General features: G+C 40.9%; 1 protein-coding gene across 3 annotated transcripts in view; it reads right to left on the bottom strand.

The window, feature by feature from the left end:
* Positions 1–11,284, bottom strand: part of CRPPA (CDP-L-ribitol pyrophosphorylase A) — a 110,959-nt gene extending 99,675 nt beyond the window's left edge. The window contains exons 1-2 of one of the 3 annotated variants that reach the window (XM_048304310.1): positions 11,072–11,284; positions 3,918–4,197 (exon numbers count right to left, since the gene is read on the bottom strand). In XM_048304310.1, the coding sequence (XP_048160267.1) occupies positions 3,918–4,197; positions 11,072–11,232 (441 nt within the window). In that variant the 5' untranslated portion in view covers positions 11,233–11,284. Of the gene's footprint in view, positions 1–3,917; positions 4,198–10,469; positions 10,989–11,071 lie in introns of those variants that run through there. The other 2 variants (XM_048304301.1, XM_048304319.1) reach the window with 2 other exon arrangements.
* Between the last annotated feature and the right edge of the window lie 808 nt (positions 11,285–12,092).

Here is a 12,092-nt window from a genome sequence, read left to right as displayed (position 1 = left end):
CTTCCTTGTTCCACTGATGTAGTCACTCCATCATAGAAGGCCTCTAGGTTGGTTGGGCAGGACTTGCCCTTGGTGAAGCCATAATGGTGCTAATCCCCTCCCTGTCCTCCATGTGCCTTAGTAGGCTAAGAGGATGTAGGTCTAAAATATTATTTTATTCTCAAATTGATAAATAACACCTTACAACTCATTAATAATTATTTTTACATTGACATTAGTCATTCTCCTAAAGTACAAAACTCATTCCATTCACGTCAAGATGGTAATGGTAATACGTCATCAGTTCTTGATTCTGTTTTTGTACAGGAGTGTGACAGGACAGTGAGAGCTCCCCAAAGCCCCAAGCATACAATGAAAGCAGAACTTCTAAGAACATAGAGGATAACTTCAGATGACCCAGTGTATAAATATTAATCAAAAACAGTCTTGTCACTGATGCAGCCTTTGCAGCTGGCTAAAATCAGTCTTTGAATATAACAAAGAAGACAAAGACCATGTGTAAAATATTCTATACATGGCAAAACCAGAGGAGATAATAAAACAAAAAGATAATTGCTCCAAGAGAAAAAGTGCAAAGAAAGGTCAGAGTGGGCAGAACCATGCCAGCATTCTGTTCCCATTCAAGTACACCACACCAGAACTTCCTATTTATCCACCCAAGTCTTCCTTTACCATCAGTGGAGAGAAAGAGGTGGCTTTTGGTTTGCCACCCACCAAGTTTTGCTAATGTAACTCAGCAACCATAGATAGCAAAATAAGTGGGAAAGAACAGGATCCACAGGGATCTGTGTCTTCTGCTCCAGTCTTCCGCTACAGTAAGAGTCATAATGGCAGCACGAGAGGAACAGACTGAGCACAACACACAGTGTTTTCTGTCTGGGAGTGTTATTTTGACTGCCTCTGTGAGTAGGAGTCCATGAGACTGAGTAGCACTGTACAGCTCTTTTGGCATGTAAGCTTTGTTCAGGTCCTTGCTAAAGCTCAGAATAAAGTAATGATGTTAGACAGCTTCCAGAAACCAGCTTTTAAGAATGCCATTTCGACTTAGTCCTTTCAACATAACAGACTGTACTTTCAAATCTAGTTTATGTCAACTAGAGAAAAAAATCTTTGGATGTGCCTTCTTTTTGTAAACTTTCAATAGAAGAACTGACAAGTTCCCCCCCCCACCTTCCTGATTTCTTTTTCATGTAAGTATTTTTCATTTTAGTTATGTTGTTTAAAATGCAATGTTGGCAATGAGATATTGCTAGAGGCTTTGGACTGATGCCTTCTGAAGCTTCCACTTTTCCCAGCTTTTACTAGCTGTAAAGAATTTGTTTCTAGAAACATATAATTTTAAGAGCAAAATTACTGCAAAAACATAAACTGAATTTAATTGGTTACAAAGTAATATTTTGACATAATCAAAGAATTGTTTAGGGGGTTTAAGGCATAATTTATTAGCTCTGGTTAAGGTACACATTTTTATTCCCACAGGCAAATAACAAACTGATTAGTTAGTGTAATAAAGCAGTTTATTTGTCTGACAATTGGCAGCTAGAAGTGCAATAACTTACTTGATCAATTGCCATTTTAAAGAACATTAAAGCCTCTCATAATTATGTTATCTATATGGTATGCAGACATATAACAATACAGCATTAGCCCTATTAACACAAGTCATTCAATATGATGTTTCTGCCAGGTTCTGTACCTTTCTACATAACGCAAGAGGAAGTAATTACTTTTTGTACTGAAAGATTGAAGAACTGACATCCTTTTAGATATGCAAAGAATTTGACCATAGGAAGAACTAAACATGATAGCTGCTCTTGATCAATTTTTTTTCTGATATTCAAAACCATGCATACGAGTTTTGAGAAAAGTCCTAGCTTTCCATTCAGTTTTTCAGAATTCTGTAGTTCTCAAGTGGAGACAGCCACCTGTCTCTGGGAAGGTGGTTTTCCAATTTGTTATATAAAATGGAATTCTTCTCATGTTCCTTAATTCCATTACTTTGCCAGGTAGCATCAATAGCACCCAGCTCTCAGAGATTTAGACCACACATCTCTCTGAAGGCCCAGCCTTACTGAATTCAGTGGATCTAAGCCAACACAGAAAGCCACCACAAAGCAAAGGAATACCACACACATTTCAGACAAACATTATACAGTGGAAAAGACTATTACACATGTACACAATCACCTTTTTGAGATCAAATGAAACTTCAGTGATCTAGGTAAGGAAATATTTACCAGTCAGAAGTTCAGATGAACTAGAGTACATGGACGTGAGAAGGTCAATGGAGATTACCTTGGTTCCCCCTACATTTTTACTGAAAACACCTTACCTTTCTTTTAAAAAGAAAACCAGGAGAAAATATTGCATTAAAATCGCAAAACTTTAAAGAAAAAAGTGAACAAGTTAAACACAAATTCAAATGAGATATGATATACCTTAACATGCAAAGACAACACAAACACATTCAGGAAAGTTATTCTCATTTCAACCCAAAACCAGTACAATTACCTCCATTCTTCTACCACTCTCAAAGAATCACATTTAAAACTGATTTACAAAGAGGATTTATTTTAAAGTCTTTGGCAAAGAATCAATTCTGGAATCCTATTTTATATGAGAAAGGTCAAAAACCTTGTTAAAATTCAAACAGAATTTAAGTTTTAATGACTGGAAACTTATGTTCTGTATCACTGAAAACTATAGTGCAGAGTTTATATTTTATTGCCATTTCTTACTGAGCCTATCTACAAAACTACAGGCCTACTAGGAAGAGGCTCAATATATTTAGATTTCCAACAGAGTGTTCCGAGAGGCTTGACATAATTCAATTTTCATAATAAAAATTTTAAAAAGCTATACATTGCCCTCCCACACTATGAACTTTCAAAAAAAAGTGTAGGAGCACTAAGGAAACACCACGGTTCATTCTTCAGACTCATTATTCCACTGTCAAAATTGTGAACCACCTGTCAATTAGCTTATCTTTCACCGCATTTTCTGGAAAAGACAAGCAGTGGTACATTTTCCTAGTTTTCTAGTACCCAAACAATCTGTTATCACTAATGACTTCTACCTCAAGCCATGTCCTTGAAGCAGGGAAGCATTATGCTATCTTATTAATGGAGAATTCAAGAACAAATTAAAATAGCAAATTTTGCAAACAAGCCTGTGGCTTAGCTGTGATTTCTTACATCTCTGACTTAGCCAGTTTATCTAACAGTTCCTCCTGTTGCTGGTACATGCCTCTCCTACCCTTCTACTTGCGTAACACAACTTCTATCAACTCTTCTCCTTCATATTTCACTTACTTTCTCAGAAATCTTTTTAGTTTCTATGAGTAATCCCAGTCCTCAGATGCAGTGATAAACAGAAGAATATCCAACCTACAGCTGGAGGCTTCCTACTTACCAGCAGTTTGCAATGCTCACAGGTTCTAAAACAACTTAGCATTAATACAGAGACAGTTTTCTTGCTGCTTATTCAGGATTTGCATATAAGTTTGAGACGAAAACACAAAGCTTACAAGTCAACCAATGCAGTACACTCTTTGGCTATATTAGTAATCACTAACAGAACTGCTCTAGCATTAGGTGATAATTCTGCATGGAAAAAAAGGTAAACTATCATTACATCATCTACCTTTCAACTAACAAATTGCTGATTAATTCAATCTCTCACTGACAGTCTCTACGGCAATAATTATTCCCTGTAGCAAAATAATACCTGCGGCATTTAAAAATGTCAACCTCCCCCACCTGACTTCTCTGCATAATAGGGAACCTGGATCTGTTCTACTTAGAAAAAACCCATCACACATTAATAAAATTGCTAGAAAATACCTTATTTATCAAACATTATTTTATGCTGTACAGTATAAAGCACATTGCAGAGTTGCATTGCTGTATAGTACATACCCCATGTTCTTTAGCAGCCATAACCACTTTTGCAACAATATCTTCTTCAACAAAAGGCCTCACAGCATCATGGATAATCACTACTTCTGGCTTCTGGAGCAAATGGCTGGAAAATTCATTCTCTGCAAATACTTTCAGTCCGTTGAATATTGACCGGTGACGAGTTATTCCACCTTTTACTACTGTAACTTTTTTGTGGCCGTATTTTTCAATGATAGTCTTCATTGTTTCAGTATTTTCAGGAGAGACCACCACAATAACGTCAGATATCCAACTTATCCTAGAAAAACCAGTACAAAACCAGAGAAAGTAGATATGAATGACCAAATAAAAGTGGAGCTATATGAAACAAAGAAATTCATTACAACAAATATTCAAGGTGACTAAATAAAACATCTCTCAATATACTCAAATCCATGTTTTTGTACTCCACTCCTTAAGGGAGAGCTATAACAGATTTATACCAATAACACTGGAGTTCTGTGAAGGGACTTCCTTCCAACAACCACTTTGCAGAGGGGCACATTCTGATAACTCTTCAAAAGCCTTCAAAACATTTCTTACTCCAGCATCATTCCTAACTTCAAGCAGAACTTCTAAATCAAACAGTGACAGTTTGCTAATCAGTTTCTAATAAACTGGTAAATCCTGTGACCTGGAATACTCCACGTTCCAGTGAAGTACACAGTGTACAAGGGAATAAGACAATCAAGAAAAAGTCTGAAAAAAGATCACTATCAAGACAGGCATGAGCAGTAATTGACAGAATGGTAGTGAATGAAAACTGTAACACTTTAATATTGACAGGAAACATTATACTGGTAGTTTGAAAAAAATACATGTATTTATAAACACAAAGGTTTCTGCTTTAGGAAGCTAGAAAAATGTAAAAACATAGCTGTGCTAGTTAAGAATATCATATCAAAAGTACATTTTTAGAGATCTCCAAGATTCTACTGTTGGTATCAGTCGAGCTCTACAACTGAGGGGTTGTGTGGGAAGAAGTGGATGACCCACAGACCACAAGATTAAAACCAGTCACAACTGAAGCTAGGTTGAAATCATACTTCTGTCAAAGTATCTAGGAATACAAATTCTAGTCATATGTGGCATACTGTACTTCAAAACAACAGAAATACCGTAATTCAAATCCATTGTAGTGTCTTATTTTCTAAATGCCTATGTAGAGAACATAAAAAAAAAAAAAAACCTGTGTTCCCTTTCTGTTGTCTCCACAGATGGCAGAAGAGCTTTTTAGCAAGTCAGACAAGAAACTCATCAGATGAGCAATGATTTTAAAAAAAAAATTACTATGTTAAAATTACCCATGGGTAGCTTACACATCCAACTATGGAGAGAGACAAGTACAACACACTGTCGCAAATAAAACTAGCAAAACTACTGAAACTAATTTTGCAGACACCAGCAGAACTAAGGTACTAAGAACTAAATATTTCCAGCTAGAAAAATCAGAGTAAGAAATTCACAGTTCAGAAATACACAGGCTCAAGATACTGATTTCTGCAATAACACATGAGTAGGCATTGCCTGGGAACTATCCTTACTTCAAAAGCGAAGTATCAGTGTTAGAACCAGTCCCTTAGAACTACGTGTAACAACAGAGCATCTTCCACCTTATGTATGGAGAGGGGGGGTTGCAATTAGTAATACATGGAAAACTATTTCAACTAATTGTAAAATAACTATTTAAAATAAAGTGCTATTACCATTCTTCAAAAGAAAAATACTTGTCCTTATGTTCATTTTAGTATTAGCAAAGGCAGAAAATACAGCCAAACCAATATATTCTCAGCATTCTTTAAGTATTGAAGCTGCTCAAATGTAAAATCTGAAGTCATGTGATTTCAAGTTTCATTTCAACTTGTCACTCACCACAGGTCCATCAAAAGGTTTAAAAATCTCTCATATGATTTCTGGCATACATTTAGCTACAAAATGTAGCACTTCTGCATGACTTTAGCTTGGAACTAGGGCAAATTAACTGGATTCATCTCAGTTCTTCTTTTAAATACTGAGAGTCAGTCATTTAAACAAAGCAAAATTCAAGAAGAGCTATTTCACACTAAGTGAGAACAAGAGCTCTGCACTTCTATTTCCAGAAAGACTGTAGCCTTACACAGTACCCAGAAACTGGACGGTCTGCACAGTCACTGTGACTGTGTAAGAAGAGTACTGACATTGCCCTTTCTGGAGTTAAATGAAACAGTTTATGAGGCAACTGGGTAGTAGTACACAGCATCTTCTGAGAAGAGGGGAAGATAACACAAGTACTGGCCAGCCTGTGACAAATCTCTACACAGAGGGGTGGAATGGCTCAAGGCCTCCAGTGGTACAATACACCAAAAAGTGACAGGATGCGGTCACAGCTCCACCCTGTGTCTGCATAAACACATTTGTAAACTTGAGTATGTCCTCCTTAAACTCATTCCGGACCCACATTCTGTAATTAGAGCTGGGATTTAGGGATGTAACATATTCATGTAAGAGCATAAGCATATCCTCTAGATTGACTACATACAGAACAGCTTAGGTTTTGTCCCACTAAAACTCATGGAAAGTACTAATCCAGTAAAGTATGCCACAAATCTTAATAAATGAGAGCTGTGCACCACACAGGTTGCTTGCTCTTCCGAAGATCTGCTTATGGAAATGTCGCAAAATGTTTTAAAGAACTAGAAAGATATCAGCATACACTCAATCTGGCAGTAAATGAATCTTATTTCTCTCCCTCAATTTGTCATATCCTTTTGTTTAGAAAGATTTCATACTAAAATAATAACCTACTCAGGACCTGCTCAAATACAATTTAAAGACACAATTTCAATTTTATAACTGTAATATTGGATCAAGCTTCAGAAAGAATCAGCACAACACATGAAAAAGATCACCATGCTGTACCCCAACGTGCTTTAACAACACACAATTCTAGTGCTTCCAATACACCACAGGCTGTGGTTCCAAAGTGGAGAATCAAGTCTGACCAAATGAAGCAAAATGACAAGTCCAGTTACAATCACTTTACAACTGCCTTGGGAGGACCCCAATACTAGCAGAAAGCAAACAGTGAGGCAGAAAAGGACTATATGTTTGTTTCCTGCAGCTATCCTTCTTGTCATCACCTACAGACAGATTTATTGCCTAGTAGAAAATAGTACTGTTCCATTAAATTTCAAACAAAGTACAAACACTTACACTAGCTGAGTTAGAACTGAAAGTAGAGGAGCTCATTAACTCAGCAACAGATTAAGCTATTACTTGAAAACACAGACTGCAGAGGAAATGAAATAAACCCACTTTGAAACTGTATCACCTAAATGGCATGCTGAAGTCCAAATGTGACCCAGGTTTAACCCTCTATCAGTTTACTCGCATAGAAACCAGTGCTGAAATCTGACATAAGGCTTAAATACACTCCATCTCCTGCAACAAACTATTCAATATAATCTACTGAGACCAGCAAAACAAGGCCAGAACCAGGCAGTTACTGCTGAGATGGCTTTAGCAGTGTTAGACGGGATCTTTCGCTGCCACAGAAACTTTCACAGGTGCAAGATAAATCATTATATTACTTTTGCTAACCTTATCAAAAAACAAATGAGAAAAAGAAGTATCAAGAACAAAATGCATTTGCAGAATGCAAGCATAACTTCTTTTTGCTCCATAACAGCTTTGTTATGAATTTATTGACATATGAAAAAATATATTAATACAAATATATCTCTTACAGTACAAAAATGGAAGCAGGAAGCTTTTATGGTATATTAAGAAAGTTTGGAGGATCTCATATACAGAAGCCATCCAATGTTTTCCAGAAATAAAATGCTCCCTATGAGTCAGACATGATAAAAAAGAGACCTCCATAAATTTGCTATAACTATTTTTCGCTCATAAGCTATTTCAAAAATAAGCTTATGATAATGGAACAAAAGGAACTATCAGCGTAGAGGCATTTAACAAAACTGTAATTGTGTGACCTATAGAGCCAGTGAATATGCATCAATGGAGAAAAATACTTGGCAAATAAACTATGCAAGACACTTCCAAAGAGGTGCTCCTTTGGGAGGTTCCCCAGGGGACTTAAGAGACACCCACCTGTTTTGAGATACTACAATAAAGTAATAAACAAAGCTGCCTGAAACCTCTACGAAAAATTTTAATTCTGCCAGTGAAGATATTAACTCTGCTTTTCCTCTTTTATAACTACTCACTGTACTTTCAACAACTGGTGAAATATGAGCACAGCAAGAATAGCAACAGCATATTTGTTCCACAATGATTTTAAAAATCAGTCTTTACCTTAGTTTGTTTTCCTCTCTATAGCTTTAGTAAAATATGCATGCACATGTGCATACAGAGCTAGGATTCCTCCCTGTCTCAGAAAAGGAACTGAAAACGTTCTATTCTAAACAAACATACACACACACCAAAAAAAAAAAAAAATCAAATGAAGAAAGAATTCTGATAGTTGCTACAGAAGCAAAAACAAGGAATGCCATTCTAAATCAGTTGAACTTGTTGCAAAAGCCTTGCATAGTTCAACAAAAGCAGCAACAAATCCAGTGGGAAAAAGAGACATTTAAGTTTTCTAACACACTTTAATTTTAGTCCGAAGGTAGGGCCTGACCTTCCTATCAGTGCCACTGCACTGGCAGTTAAAACCAATGATTTTTCCTTACCCTAGTTCTGCTCACCTCCTCTTCCTCAGGGTATCATCTGTGATTATTATTGGCAGGCCAGTGTTCTACATGCTGTTATCCTATGCAACAGGATGCACTGCTTATTCGTTCATGTCTGCCCTTGTCTCATCCGCCCATTTTTCCACATTGATATTCAGTCTCACTACTTGCAGCTGAACAGCATAAAAATCTTTTTCTACTGATCTTTAAAAACCACATGCAAAGCAGCTGCACATCGTTGAACTGTTCATGTATTTCATGTCTATACACTGCTACCTTTTTTTCAGATTTAAGGAAGCTCAAAAACAGCAGCAGTAGCTGAGATACTCAGTTCAGTTGAAGTTATTACAGACTAATGGGTCACCCATTCAATTACATCAGACATGAGAAGATAGAATCAAGCTAAACACAAAATCTGCCACTTCTGGGCAGATTATGGGATGAACTGCAGTTCCTCAATTTTACATTTCTGCGCTTACATTCGCACAAAGTAAGAACAAGGTACATCCTTTGCAGTTTCAGTGCCAGAAGTAAAAGTGTTGAGATGAAAATGAAAGCCATCCCAAGCTTTGGAGTACATCTGTTCCCAGCTGCTCATACACATCTATACCAGTCAACACTCTAACTCAGCAGAGGTGGCAGGAAGCTCTGCCTGCCAGAGCACTGGCAGCAGTTATTGCACTTCTAAGCAAAAGCATCAAGCTGTTACCTTCACAATCAACTTGGTTAAACTGTACAACTAGAAATCAACCTTCTAATTTTTTGCAGCTTTAGGACAAGTATAATACTGTTGCTCAAAGTATGGCTATTTTCTCAGAGCTTACTGGCAGTAAAAATAGAGTTTTGGTTTTTTTTAGATGCATAACATTTCCTTCCCAAACCTCCCTCCGTTCTCCTTTCCAGGTCTCCAATACACTGAGTGAGGATATAATTCTTCTCTGTAGATTCCCATGACATTTTGGCAGAAATTACAGCTGTGGCAAGCTTTGGATTGGACTCTTTGCTTACTGATATGCTTAGCTTTGCCACTGGCTACTCTTGAAAATTAAATAAAGAAAACAAGCAGTATTTCTTTCATAAAGTAACAAGTGACCTGAGGGAAGCCTCTCTGGGTGGGAATGGAAAAAGAGTCCCAATTTTGATGTTGTACAAGTTTCCATGTGTTAAGAACTTTGGGAGATGCTGGCAATTTTATTTCTTTCACCAATCTCCACTCCTCCCCATTTATTCTCTCTAAACTAAAGGTTTGTTTTCCTACAAGTTACTGCAACATATTCAGAATTCCCCTTGACACCCTGCTCCTACCTGCGGTGTTTCAAGTGACACTAGATACAAGACTTACATTATGTTAACATTTGACAATAATATATTAACTGTCAGTCACATGCCTAGAACTCAACAGCCTTATGAAAAGGAAAAGCCTGGCTGCTAAGAAATCCCATTACTTTAATACTTTGCTCCAACATAGAATCATAGAATGTTAAGGGTTGGAAGGTACCCTAAAGACCATTTAGCCCTAACCCCCCTGCCATGGGCAGGGACACCTCCCACTAGACCCAGTTGCTCAAGGCCCTATCCAGCCTGGCCTTGAACTCTACCGGGGTTTGGGCATCCACAACTCCCTGGGAAACCTGTTCCAATGCCTCACCATTCTCACACTAAAGAATTTCTTCCTAATATCTAACCTAAATTTCCCATCTTTCAATTTGTACCCATTACTCCTTGTGGTATCACTACAACATAAACATGGAAAAGTTACAAATGAAGCTTCACTCTACATAAGCCATCAGCTTCTAGTCCAACTATAACTTAAACATTCGTGCTTTAAACTTCCTGCTGATGCAAGGTATTTTACCATGGGCAACAGTGGAGTATAATGCAGTGCTGTACACCAGTGAATTCATTCATCCCATCATGAGGAGTAGATCATTTTTCGAGGCCTTTGGACATTATAAAGATCATCTCCAGTGGCAGAGGCAGTAGAGATCTCTTTTCAGGGCTGATGGATAATGCTATGACTGTCTCCAACAGCTGCGGTGGGCTCATAGCTCACCAAACCAGCCACTGTAGCTACACAAACCCTCGAGCTTCGAGGCTGAGGGGCCTCGAACAGATGATCTCCAGGAGCCAAGAAATGCGGCATACCCTCGAAGCATGGGCAGGGCTGGGGAAGGAGGGCGGAGAGCCACCCGGGATGGCGGCGCTGGAGCCAGGCTGGGGTGGGGAAAGTGCCAGCTCCCGCCCGGGACTTCCTCCCAGGTGAGGGGGCCTAGACACACCTCGTTCCCTGCCCGGTCTGACCGGGAGGGGAGGGACGGAGACACACCGCAACGCAAACTAGACCCGCCGGGGGTGCCAGGACCAGCGGGGACTGCCTGCGGACTCTCCGGGGCACGGCGAGGGCCGGCAGGAGCCCGCGGGGCGCGGTCGGGAGCCGAGCGGCGCCGGGCTCGTTACCTCTCCATGGCCCGCACCGCGTAGCTGACGAGCGGCCTCCCCTGCACGGCGCAGAACTGCTTGGGGGTGGCACCGCCCAGGCGCTCCCCGCTCCCACCCGCCGGCAGCACGGCCGACACCGACACTCCGCCGGGCGCGGCGCCGGGGCTGCCGAGCTCCATCTGCGCTGGGCCCGGCGGCGGCTCCGCTCCGCGCCCCCCGCGGCAGGAACAGCACAACTGCCCGCCCGCCTGCTTTATTCGCCCACGACGTCCGCGATCCAAAGAATCCAGCGCCCGCCCGCCCCCGGCGCGCACCGGGCCCTACCGCTCGCCCCCCCCCGCACTACGCAAGCCCCCGCAGAAGCTCCCCCAGCCCCAGCAGCCCCGCGGGAACGACCGGGCCGCAGCGGGGAGCGCCCGGGGCAGCACGACACGGCCATAGCGGGCACACAGGGACACCGCCCGGGCACCGCCGCCACGGGCCCTTTAAATGCCGGGGGCGGGGCGGGGCCGCACTGAGGGGCGGGGGAGGCGCGTCCCGCCTGGCCCGCCAGGAGCCGCGGAACGGGGCGGGGGGGTCTTGGCCCAGTGAGGAGATGAACGCCGCGCGTGTGGCGCCGGGGGAAAAGCGGGCTGAACCGTGGGCCTTGCCTCTGCGTGAGAGCCCGAGAGGCTGTCTGGGGCCACCTGCTGAAACGTGGTGGTTGTTTCCGCTCATCCTAGGAGAGGGAGATTGGAATAGCATCATATTGGAATTCTTAAGGTTGGAAGACCTCTTAAGTCATTGAGTCCAATCGTTAACCCAGCGTGTCTGTAATCACTGTTAAACTACATTTCCCAAGTGCTGCATGCACACAACGTTTTAAACACTTCCAGGGATAGCGACTCCACTGTTTCCCTGGGCAGCCTGTCCCAGTGTCAGCCCTTTCAGTGAAGAAATTTTTGCTAATATCCAACATAAACCTCCCCTGGTGCAACTTGAGGCTATTTCCTTTTGTTCTGTCCCTTGCTACCTGGGAGAAGAGACTGAGCCCCACCTG

The sequence above is a fragment of the Corvus hawaiiensis genome, chromosome 1, assembly GCF_020740725.1.
Source record: "Corvus hawaiiensis isolate bCorHaw1 chromosome 1, bCorHaw1.pri.cur, whole genome shotgun sequence".
Classification (NCBI taxonomy): Eukaryota; Metazoa; Chordata; class Aves; order Passeriformes; family Corvidae; genus Corvus; species Corvus hawaiiensis.
Note: the sequence above shows the minus strand (reverse complement) of the source record. Positions and strands in the feature narration are given on the sequence as shown.